Source organism: Enhydra lutris, unplaced genomic scaffold (assembly GCF_002288905.1).
Source record: "Enhydra lutris kenyoni isolate GAN:26980312 unplaced genomic scaffold, ASM228890v2 scaffoldscaffold9, whole genome shotgun sequence".
NCBI classification, from domain to species: Eukaryota; Metazoa; Chordata; class Mammalia; order Carnivora; family Mustelidae; genus Enhydra; species Enhydra lutris.
Genome location: NW_019154093.1, coordinates 73046013 through 73059083, shown reverse-complemented (window position 1 = coordinate 73059083; position 13071 = coordinate 73046013). Strand labels below are relative to the sequence as shown.

Here is a 13071-nt window from a genome sequence, read left to right as displayed (position 1 = left end):
AAAAGAAAGCCCAGGTGATCCTAGCACTCATCCTGGCTTTTCCCTGGGACACTTTCCAAAAGTGGTAAAAGGATGTAGAGATCAAGTAAAAAGCACTAGTCTCTCTAGACAGAGGAAAAAGAGATAAGAGTTTGGGGCTGGTGAGGTAGGGTCTGGGAGGCATGGTGCTAGAGGGAAAGAGCCAGTCACAACATAACTCGAAGATGTAACTCAAAGAGGCATTGCCTTTGGAGCCCTAGCCAAATGCTAAGCTGCGTGTGTAAAAGGCAAAACTCTTAAAGGCCTAGCACAGAACAATTGCCGGGAAGCTAAATGCTAGACAGAGATTTCAGAGGGGTCTTAATGCCAAGAAAATACTGGTATTCTCTGATTCAAAGAAGAGTGCCAAGTGAACATCCCAGATGTTCAGTACTAGGACTGTCTTTGAACTAAGTACAAAAGGAAATACACTCACCATAACAGCACCTGGCATGATGTCTCAACAGAATTAAGGTTATTTATGAGCAAATTAAATGCCTGCCAGAACAGAAATCAATAGTCTTTGCAGAGAGAACATCATTTAGCGTCTCTGCAAGATGTTAGACATCTGCGATGTCTAACATATGCTAAAATATTACTGATCATGTAAGACAGAAAAAAGTGAGGGGCACCTAGGTGGCTCAGTCATTAAGTGTCTGCCTTCAGCTCAGGTCATGATCCCAAGGTCCTGGGATCAAGCCCTGCATCGGGCTCCTTGCTCAGCGGGAAGCCTGATTCTCCCTCTTCCACTCCCCCTACTTGTATTCCCTCCCTCACTGTGTCTCTCTCAAACAAATTTTTGTGTCAAACAAATAAATAAAATCTTAAAAAAAAAGTGATCAATACCAAAGTGATAAAATAGTCAATAAACGCAGACCCAAGACAAGATATGGTATACATACACAACAGAATATTATTTGGACATAAAAAAAACCATCTTGCCATTTGAAACAACATGGATAGAGCTGGAGTGTATTATGCTAGTGAGATAAGTCAGTCAGAAAAAGACAAATACCATATGATTTAATTCACATGGAATCTAAGAAATAAAACAGATGAACAAAGAATAAAAGAGATGAACCAAAAAGCAGACTCGTAACTAGAGAGAACACACAGATGGTTACCATGGGAAGGTAGGTAGGGGGATGGGTAAAATAGGTAAGAGAGATTAAGAGTGTACTTATCATGATGAACACTGAGTAATGTATGGAATTACTGAATCACTATACCGTATACCTGAAACATAACACTGTATGTCAACTATACTGGAGTTAAAAAAAAAAGAGGTTGACCCAAGACCATCCAGATATTGGGAGTTAACAGAAAAGATATTCAAAAATAACATATTTATGTTAAAGAAAACATGAAAAGATGGACTAAACAGATGAAAAGATACAGTATTTCAACAGAAAACTAGATTTTAAAAATGCAGTGAATGTCTTAGAACTAAATGCAATATTTGAAATTAAAAATACAGTGACTCTTCTACATTGCCAGTGGGACTGTAAAATGGCATAGCCACAACAGTATGGAATTTTCTTATAAAGTTAACCATACATTTACTATATGACCCAGCAATCCCACTTTTTTTTCCCCAAAGATTTTATCTATTTATTTGAGCAAGAGAGAGAGCATAAGCAAAGGGAAGAGGTAGAGAGAGAAGCAGGCTCCTTGCCAAGCAGGGAGCCCAATGTAAGGCTTGATCCCAGGGTCCCATGATTATGACCTGAGCTGAAAGCAGACGCTTAATGGACTGAGCCACCGAAGTGCCCCTCAGCAATCCCACTCTTAATTATTTACCCAAGTGAATGAAAACATCTGTTTACACAAAACCTGAATGTTTTATTGTGGATTTATTCATAATTGCCAGCAACCTGAAAAAAAAAAAAAGTTCAGCAACTGAGCCATCCAGGTGTCCCCAAAAATAGCATCTTAAGTTTATAAACACATGTTGAGTAAAATATATAACAACATTAGCACAAAAGAGGAAGGGGGTAAATGCAGCTAAACTGTTACAAGGTTCTTAAATTATTCAGGAGATGCAAAAGTATACTTTAAGGTAGATTACAATAATGATACATTTTGAGGCGCTTGGGTGGCTCAGTTGGTTGAACGTCTGACGCTTGATTTTGGCTCAGCTCATGATCTCAAGGTCATGAGATCAAGCCCCAAGTTGGGCTCCTTGAGCTCAGCACAGAGTCTGCTTGAGATTCTCTCGTCCTCTCCTTCTGCCCCTCTCCTGCTTGCACAGGCCTCTAAACAAACAAACAAACAAACAAATAAAATCTTAAAAAAGAAAAAAAAAGGAATGTTACAGAGAAATAGTTCTCATAAACCTGGAATCAAATATCCTAAGCAAAATATTAGCAAACATATTCAGAGACAAAGGAAAAGGATAATGCATCAAGACCAGTGCAACTTATTCCAGGAATGAACGATTGGTTTATCACATTTACAGAAAAAAGGAGAAAAAAAATAATTACAACAGATGCATTTGATGAAATCCAACACCGATTCTAATTAGAAAAACCTCAACAGGGGCGCCTGGGTGGCTCAGTGGGTTACGCCGCTGCCTTCGGCTCAGGTCATGATCTCAGGGTCCTGGGATCGTGTCCCGCATCGGGCTCTCTGCTCAGCAGGGACCCTGCTTCCCTCTCTCTCTGCCTGCCTCTCTGTCTACTTGTAATCTCTCTCTGTCAAATAAATAAATAAAATCTTTAAAAAAAAAAAAAAGAAAAAGAAAAAGAAAAAGAAAAAAGAAAACCACAACAACAACCTGTTTTGCCAATTAAGAACAGAAGGGATAAACCTGATAAAGGATTTATCAAGGGGTGCCTGGGTGGCTCAGTCAATTGAGTGCCCAACTCTTGATTTTGGCTTGTATCATGATCTCAGGGTGGTGTGATGGAGCCCCATACTGGTCTCCACTCTGGGTGTGGAGCCTACTTGGGATTCTCTCTCTCCCTTGCCCTCTGCCTGCCCCACCCAACTGTGTTCTCTCTCTTAAAAAAAAAAAAAAGAAAAAAGAAAAAAGAAAATAAAGGATATATCTAAAATAACCTAAAACTAACACAACACTCAATGGTAAAATATCAAACATGTTTCTTCTAAGGCTGGGAATAAGACAAAGATATCCTCTATAATCAGACAAGGATATCCTCTATAATCAATTCTATTGTACATTACAGAGCTAGGAGATATTAACCACTAAGTAAACTGTTTTAAAATGTATAAAGATTGGAAAGGATCAGGCTAAATATTTTTATTCATAGATGATATTATTGCATGATCTTTTGGAATGATGGAAATGTTCTCTATCTTGATTAAGGTGGTGGTTCCAAATATATATATATATGTAAAAAGTTACTTAGTATACACTTAAGATTTATGCACTCAGGTAAATTACACCTCAAAATTTAAAAATCTAGCAAAAATGCACTGATGAAATTGGCTAAATGGCTTTTTAAAAATAAACTCGGGGTGCCTGAGTGGCTCAGTGGGTTAAAGCCTCTGCTTTCGGCTCAGGTCATGATCCTGAGGTCCTGGGATCGAGTCCCACATTGGGCTCTCTGCTCAGTAGGGGGTCTGCTTCCTCCTCTCTCTGCCTGCCGCTCTGCCTACTTGTGATCTCGGTCTGTCAAATAAATAAAATCTTTAAAATAAAATAAAATAAAATAAAAATAAACTCAATGAAGCAAGACAGACAAAATGTTGCTTGAGACTAGATAATGGGTACATGGGAGTTTGTTTTCTCTACTTTTGTATATACTAGAAATTTCCCAAAATGGAAAATTAAAAAGATAAAATAAAAATTTTAAACACATTTTAAAATTCACCATCATTATTTTGAATGTTAAATAAAAGTCTTACCTTTCCTTCTGTTGCTTTTTTTGTTGATGAAATTTCCTTCATTAGTTTGGGAATTTCCCTGTCAAATTTGAGAAAATTCTTTAGATTTCTAAGGTGTTACTCTTTACAGAAATATTCTAAGATTATAAAATACACTTTCATGAACTTAGTGCCTAAAAAATATGGAATAAAAAATTAAAATGGGTTCACATACTCTAACACAACTGCAATATGCCGATGTCGAATTCTGACCCAGAGGTCATCATCTTCTTCAAGGATTGCCTCCTTTTCTTTCCCATCTGTTTTGTATCTACAAGTAGACAGAAATATAAATCTTTTGGATTATCCCCCACCAAAAGTGGAAGAAACATTTTTACAAACAATAATTTTAAGACAGAGCTCAAGAAATTGAACAATAGACACATTCAATCCAGTATTTTAGGATGACAGTGAATACCTACTCAAAACTAAGGCATATTGCTTGCTATCCTTACATTAGAAATCAAAGTGCTATGTCTACCAAGACATTTTTGCTTTCAAATGTTAGGGTCTAGCTCAGCAAAATGTTGTTTTATGGAACAAAAATCCAACATTCTACAATCAACTCTAGGAACAAGACTAAATTTGTATTAACATTTTCTAATTGCTTAAAATACTATTTCAATGTGTTCATAACCATCAGTGCAACTATCAAACACCCATTAAGAAAAGAACAGAGATGTCACCTCCAAATGTAGCCTCTTAAATACTGAAGGTATTGCAAAGTTAACATTTTCATAAACATGTATCCAAGTAATTAAATTCATAAACATGTATCATCTGTTTCTATATTCTTCCCTAATCCTATAACCACACATCCTTTGAAGAATGGGAAAGGAAATGAGAGAAAACTAATGTAGTGATAAAAAATTGTGATTGCTTTAATGAGTACTACTGAAGTAAGCAATTCAAGGGGTTCATGAAATTACTCAAAATGGGCTTCCTGCCTCCCCATATGTAATTTCTCTCTTCCCTTTTTATGCAGATAGCCTCCTTTCATCTGTAGAGCTAGGGAGATTCAATCACCCTTGGAACTGTCAATCTCCTGAGCCAAGATTAGAAAGGACAGCTTTAAACTTTCCCAGCTCTAGATTAGATTAGCTCTAAATGTAAATTTCTACTGTATGAATATAATCACTTCTGTAACTCCCCAAATTACAGGCCCCACCTATAAAACCATTTACATATGCAGTCTTAAGTGCAGATACCCAAAGGTACAATGATTGTGCTTAAAAAGAACAAACTAAGGACAGAAGCAGCCCATTTGCCATTTAAAATGCCACTCCGTACTTACATAACATCTTTAACCTTTGATTTATAAACGAAGATTAGGGCAGCAAGCCTAACAATACTTAAAAAAGACAACCCCATTTTAAGACTACATTTAAAGAGATCATCAAGATAAAAAATGGAATATGGATACTTAGAATTTCCTGCATTGTATTGTTTCCATTAACAACTGTAATAGAGCACAAACCATAGGGAGTTCAATCTTCCATCTTAGTCTTATCTCTGGATTTCTCTGATTCATAATAGGGATTATTGCTGGTTTTTATTTTGTTTTTTTAAAGTCTTTCCCTTAAGCAGGCTCCACACCTAGTGTGGACAAAATATTTATCTCTTCGGCTGTGCCTGGGTGGCTTAGTCATTAAAGTAAAGTATCTGCCTTCAGCTCAGGTCATGATCCCAGGGCCCGGCATCAAGCCCCGCATCCGGCTCCTTGCTTAGCGGGAAGCCTGCTTCTCCCTCTCCCACTCCCCTGCTTGTGTTCCCCGTCTCATTGTGTCTCTCTCTCTGTCAAATAAATAAATACAGGGGCGCCTGGGTGGCTCAGTGGGTTAAAGCCTCTGCCTTGGGCTCAGGTCATGATCCCAGGGTCCTGGGATCGAGCCCCGCATCGGGCTCTCTGCTCAGCAGAGAGCCTGCTTCCTCCTCTCTCTCTGCCTGCTTCTCTGCCTACTTGTGATCTCTGTCTGTCAAATAAATAAATAAAATCTTTAAAATATCTATCTATCTATCTATCTATCTATCTATCTATCTATCTCAGGGCACCTGGATGGCTCAGTCCATTAAAATGTCCAAAATTCTTGATTTTGGTTCAGGTCAGATCAAGTCCCATGTTGGGGGCTGTGCTGGGTATGGAAGCTGTTTAAGATTCTCTCCCTCTTTTTGCCCCTCCCTCCCTAAAATAAGTAATTAAATAAAATATTAATCTCCCTTTAAGCCACTTCATTGCAATGGCTCTGTGCTGGGCATGGAGTCTACTTAAAAAGAAAAAAAAAAATTATTTCCCCAGGTTTGCTGGCAAGGAAAGCAAGGTTTAATTATTTTAAGAGTAAGGGAGAAACTTATTAAGTGTCCATCAGTTTAATTTTTTTTTTCCCTTTTCTAGTTCAATACTTTTCTAAATCTCTTGAGCAATGCAGGTTTAGAAACCTAAAGGACAAGAGAGGTAAACAGTATCTCTTCTGAAAATTCTGAATAAACTGCTTGAAACTATTTTTGTATTAGAAAAATTGTAATACTGATTTCTCCATGTCACTAGTCATTAATATAAATTACAGAGAAAAATTCAGAAGCCAGGATTTGACCAGAATGCAAATAAACATACAATAGAAAATACATAAATACAATACATACAGTAGAAAAAAGATTTTTTATTAAAATTACTAAGTTAATTTGAACATAAAATTTCAGAAAACTAAGTTTCCTTTTTACCACTCTGCTTAGACAGTAAATCGTAGATGAAAAATGCCAATTTGGACTTAGAGATTACGATATCAACCTGTAAATATAAACATATATGTACACCTGTATACCCTCATAATGATTCACAATAATACAGTAAAATGGTTCCCTGATAGAAAAGCTATATCACTTTTCATTTAGCTATTTGGCATTATTTTTAAAGTAAATATGCTTATACCAGAGTTAACAGGTATTTGGTAATTAGTAACATTATGCTTATTCTCAATAGTAAACCTATTCAGTTTTCTAGTCTTCTAATCTTCTTAAATACATTATATTGACAAGACACACACACAGATACTTTTTTGTGTGTGATCTGGAATAATTATGGCCTAAAAAGTTTGAATATGGTTTCCACTTCAATAAATATATAGTAGTTGGCCTGGTATTTACTCTTAACATAAGCGAAAAGTCCAAATTCTACTTGTTTAAATGTAGCTTTGTTATACACATAGTTAAGGAAGCAACTACACCAAAAAAGCTTCAAAGCAGTCAAATTACCCATTAACTTACAAGGTCCAGATATTTTTAATATGTTCTGATTACAGGGTAAGAGAATGATAAAGTTTCTGAATATCAAAGTTACAGGGGCTTTAGATTTCTGGTGCCTACACGAGTCATTAAATGCTCAAATCCTATATATCCTGTTTGTATATGCCCTTTATATGCCCTTCAAGTTATACTTGCTTGTATGTATCATTCTCAATTGGCAGTAGATCATATGCCATTGCCTGAAAGGTCAGTTCATGCAGGACAGTGGACACAGGATCAAAGCCACGATCAATTATTATGAGCTGGGAATGAGTTTTACCCTGGAATAACAAGATAAAATTATCTTCAGAAACTTCAATTTCTTTGTGTGAACACCTTGTTAATATCTCAGAAAACAAAAGCAGACTTTTCCTAAGTTCTGTCTCATTCTTAAGAATATGAAGTTCTATTAAAATAGAAAAATCGGAGTGGCACAGTAAGGGAAAAAAACAAGACTACAAAAACAAAAGCTTTCATAATTAGATTAAGGGGCTATATACAATAAAACAATATTGTGAAAATTCATTTTAAAAAAAGTAACATTTGCCCTGCACTAAAATTGATTTTCTTAGGAATTCAGCTCCATAAACACTAAAACTGATAGAAATTATGAACAGTTGTTACTACTAAGACTCTAAGCACATGTGCTAAGCAAAAAATAAGTAATTAAATTCTCATAGCAACCCTGTGAGGCAGGTATTATCTGCATTTGATGAGGGTATTAAGCTTAAAATTCAGAAACTTGCCCAAATCACACAGCTAGTAAGTGGCAGAATGGAGATTCCAATTCAGGTCAGTTTCACTCCATGCCTGTGCTCTTAACTGTTATGGTATTTAAAAAGATTATACTGATGCCAACTAAGATGGCAAATTAAAATGAAAGTCTTATTATTAATTTACAAACATCACTAATCATTAAATAGTGAATAATAGTTCTGGGAAAGGTATTGTTAATATCAGTATCTTTGATACTTCATTTCAGAAAGTAATAAATTCTTTGGGTTATTATTTAAAGCAGTAAGAAGTAACTACAACTCCATGCAAGTGATAAATCACTAAGTTCTGCTCCTGAGACTAATACTACACTATAGGTTAACTTGAATTTAATTAAGATCTTACAAGAAAAAAAATAAATAACTACAACTCATTAGACAAACATTTCCTATTTATTTACATATATGAGACACAGGTAAATTACATGAAATAGACCTTTAAAAAATGTTTAATTAACTGTTTACTCATTTAAACCTTGAGCCAGTATGGTACAGTGGTTAAAAGCACATACTCTGGAATCACACAGATCCAAGTAGGAGTCCAGTCTTGACCATTATCTTGCTGTAAGACTTTGGACAAACTGTTTAACCTGTTAGTATCTCAGTATTCTCATTTGTAAAACAAAATAAAACCAGAACCTCTGCTGTGTAAGATTATTTTAAGATTTAATGTAATAACGCCATAATACATTTAGTAACTAGCACTTAATAAGCCTTCAATATATCTAAGTTATAAGTCCTCAAAAACACAAACAGGAAAAAGATAGTGCAATATAAGTGTTATATCAAGGCTTGGGGTTATGACAATATGTGGAAGGAAGTATCATTTGACCTGAGGAGCATTCAGGAAATGCTTCTGAAAGGAGGTGACACTTTATCACATCTTTAAGTGAAGGAAAAGTATCAAGTGTTTGAAGGAAAAATAGAAAGGACAATTTTTTTGTGTGTGTGCATTTTGTCTTTTTTTTTCCATTGAAATTATGAAGGACAAAAGGATATTTACTAACATACTGATCATATATCTCTTCCCTCATTCAACATACATTTACCGACTATTACTATGCTATACACCGAGCCACTGTCTTCTTAACTACAACCAGAATGGCTTTCACCAGACCTCTAGTAACTTTTAAAGTTCTAAACTAACATTACATCTAAGCTTACACCCTCTCATTCCAGTGCAGTTGTCTGTGAATTTCCCTTTTTCATTATGCCTCTGCCAAAGAATTTGGTTATCTAAGCAATAACGTCCCTCTTCTATAATATTGTACTTACGCTTTAAGCTAAAGAGCCTATTCCTCTGGGGTACATTCCAAGATTCCAGTTAGAAAAAGTTTAAGCCCCTGCCTACATTCCCATTACATGCTAAGTATTATTCTTTTCATTCTACTTATTAAATAACACTGTATCAGTGGTTCCCTTGACCATCTCCTCTTAGTTCTAACTTAGCAACAATTTCTTCCATTCATTTCATATGGGTCCCTAGCCCCCTAGCCCCACCTCCTTCTGTCTCCTCAGACTCTTCATTCTCTAACCCAAGCCTAAATGCAGTATTCTCCAAATCCCAATCTTAGTCTCTGATTATATTATCTTCATAAGATAACAACTGCTGCCATTTATTAAATTCCTATACGTGCCAGACACATTACTTCACCTAATCTTCACACCAACCAAGCAAGCTATACATTTATTTCATCCATTTTATAGATGAAAATACAACTGAAAGTAGATAATTTGTGCAGTCAGACCTAGTAATAACTGTGTTTATTGTTTACTCAGTAGTAAGCATCATTATGAGAACTTTAACAGTAATAACTCATTTAACCCTCTCTCTACTTTAAAAAAGGTATTCTTATTATCCCCATTTTACAGATAAAAAAACTTAGGAAATTACATAAGAAGTTACATAATTTAACCAAAGTGACATATCTATGAATTAAATGGCAAAGCCAGGATTTGGACACAGTGCTTACTTCAAAACCCGTATCTTCCCCACAAAACCACACTATTAAGCTTTCAGCTATCATCTACGTTAATGATTCCCAAATCAGTACTGGAAAATGAACACTAGTTTTTTTTGTTTATGAAGAAATAAGACAGATTTTGTGCATAACCACTATTGCCTTTTATACCCTACCTTTATTAGGCTCTTTTCATCAATCTTGTAGTAGTTTTCAAGTTTTTTTTCAACAAGCTGGGCAAGCTTACTGGCATTATCTAGAGGTTTACTGAAAGTGGAAAAAATGTTCAAACAATTATCTTTCTTTCAAAATGTTATAATATCATAAAGCTGAATTCTAAAATTAAACCACACAATTTATTAATTTAAAAGCGTTTATAAACAGAGAAGTTCAGATAATAATATATCAAATATAATGTTATACCAATTTGTCTGGATTTTACAAATGTAGACCTTATCATATGTACTTAAGATTTTCTTAATGTAAAAAAAATAATATAAATAAAATTGTAGTTCCCTTTATTTCCTTCCCAATTCCTAGGCTTCTCCTCTACCTCTATCCAACCCCCAATGGCAACCACTATCATGAATTTGGTGTGTATTCTTCCTGTCAATGCTGTTATATATATTTACTATTTTATAAATGTTTAATAGTATATGTTCTATATATGTTTGAGAGCTATCTACGTTGACATATATATATCAGATTAATTCATTTTATACCATCATATAATTATACTGGATTTCATGCATTCATTCCCTTAAAGACAGACATTAAAAAAAAAAAAAGATTTTATTTATTTGACAGAGATCACAAGTAGGCAGAGAAGCAGGCAGAGAGAGGGAGAGGGGGAAGCAGCTCCCTGCTAAGCAGAGAGCCTGATGCGGGGCTCGATCCCAGGACCCTGGGATCTTGACCTGAGCCGAAGGCAGAGGCTTAACCCACTGAGCCTCCCAGGTGCCTCTAAAGATAGACATTTAAGTCATTCTCAATTTCATACTATTTCAAACAACACTGAAACAATTATCTTTGTAAGTAAATCTCCACGTACGTTTCTCTACATCTAAAAGTATAACTGCTGAGTCATAAAGTATATATTTTTTACATTTTTAGATAGTAGCATATTACTCTCCAAATTAGTTGACCTATTATCCTTCCTCCTAGCAGTGAGATTTCCCAATGTGTTCTCTAACATCTAATCAGATTTCAAATATAATCTTTTGCATAAAATTTTTATATCACTCTCTACTAAAATGATAAAATCATAGTCTAAATTACATCTTCATGACCAGTTACATTTGTGTTGCTTTTGAGTCTACAAGAAAAATGCTGGAAAAGGGTCCTCAACTAGCACACCAACCTCAAAAACGGAAGGTCTCATTGTGAGGGATTCAAAGAGTTAAAAGACTCTTTAGGTTTACTACCTTAAAAATAAATAAAGCAGCAACTACATACAATAATTTATTACACATTTTGCTTTAAAATGTTTTCAGGGGGAAGTAATTTTTTGTTTGAATTACACTTTAACAATCCATAAGATATAACTGGATTATTCTTTAACTATTGCAGTAATTCAAGACAGGTCCATTGGTGAGCTTTTAAATTATTAATTGGTTATATTTACTCATCCTGAACAGAGCCAACACCAAGAGCAGAAACTTAACAGCAACTAAACTCTAGCTGAAGATAAACCACTTAGCTCTATTCCCGGAGTTCAGAATGTAATTAGTATATCACCTATAAGATAAAGAATGTTTTTGGGGCGCCTGGGTGGCTCAGTGGGTTAAGCCTCTGCCTTCGGCTCAGGTCAGGGTCTCAGGGTCCTGAGACTCTTGGGCTCTCTGCTCGTCGGGGAGCCTGCTTCCCCCCACCCCCCTCTGCCTGCCTCTCTGCCTACCTGTGATTTCTCTCTCTGTGTCAAATAAATAAAATAAAATTAAAAAAAAAAAAAAAGAAAAAGAATGTTTTCAATATCTGAATGTATGTATGAATAGAGCTTATTAGGTAGCATCTGAATTAAGGAGATTTGTTATATTTTTCTAAGTAATTAACAGATTTTTTTAAGAGTAATGTAACTTAAAGTATCACATGAAATTGAAATTGAACAGTTCAGCCAACTAACCTGACCAATGTCAATGTTTAAATTAAAGAAACTTCTAAAAGAGAAATGAGTGACAATGCTTATTAGTTGTATCATTGTATATTTACTACCATTTTATTGGTGCCATTCACTATTCTGAATGCTTTACAGAGTTCATAGATAAGGAAGCTGAGGGCAAAAGGGCTACACAGCTAGCAATTAGCAGAGATTAAAATCCAAGCTGGTTACATACAAAACAGACGACTCTCAGAATATAATGTTGAACGAAGAGGCCAGAAACAAAAAAATATCATATGATTCCATTTTCACCAAGTTCGACATCATGCAAACCTAATAATATGTTAGAAGTCAGGATAGCAGTGACCTTTGGGGAGGAGGAAGGGGGTGGTCATCAAGGGGGATCATGAGTAGAACCTCTGAGATGCCATGTATGTTCTATTTCTTGACCTTGGTGGGGTTAGTGGGATATATTCACTTTGGAATGATTTATCAAGCCATACATATATAATTTATGCAACTTACACTAAATTTTATTTTTAAAAAGCAAATAAATAAAGGTACATAGTATTAAAGTCAAACTTCATCTTTTAAAAAAAAAAAGACAGTAATCTATTTAAAATGGCCACTGGAATTAGATACTATAAATACTCTGAGGGACACTTGGATGATTCAGTTGGTTTGGTGTGTCTGCCTTCAGCTTGGTCATGATCCCAGGGTCCTGGGATGAAGTCCCACATTCAGGCTCCTTGCTCGGGGGGAGCTTGCTTCTCCCTCTGCCTGCCACTCCCCCTGCTTGTGCTCTCCCTCTCCCTCTCTGACAAATAAATACATACATACTTCAACACTAAAACCACTATTCAGATAATATGGCCATTCAAATTCAGTGAAAATTTAATAGAACATTAATTTTAAGACTGTATTCTCTGTATGGCAATAGAGACATTTCCTCTAAACATTCCTTAAACTCATGAAAAAGTATTTGCAAATCATATCAAAATAATCTTTAAAAAGATTTTATTTATTTGACAGAAAGAGAAATCACAGTATGCAG

The 13071-nt window shown here is 35.3% G+C and overlaps 1 protein-coding gene across 2 annotated transcripts in view; it reads right to left on the bottom strand.

Moving 5' to 3' along the window:
• The window catches only part of LOC111143276 (syntaxin binding protein 3), a 55952-nt gene that overhangs the window by 13024 nt on the left and 29857 nt on the right, over positions 1–13071 (bottom strand). For both annotated transcript variants that reach the window (XM_022496904.1, XM_022496905.1), the window contains 4 exons: positions 10096–10186; positions 7342–7466; positions 4082–4177; positions 3889–3946 (listed from right to left, as the gene is read on the bottom strand). In XM_022496904.1, coding sequence (XP_022352612.1) covers positions 3889–3946; positions 4082–4177; positions 7342–7466; positions 10096–10186 — 370 coding nt within the window. The remainder of the gene's footprint in view (positions 1–3888; positions 3947–4081; positions 4178–7341; positions 7467–10095; positions 10187–13071) is intronic.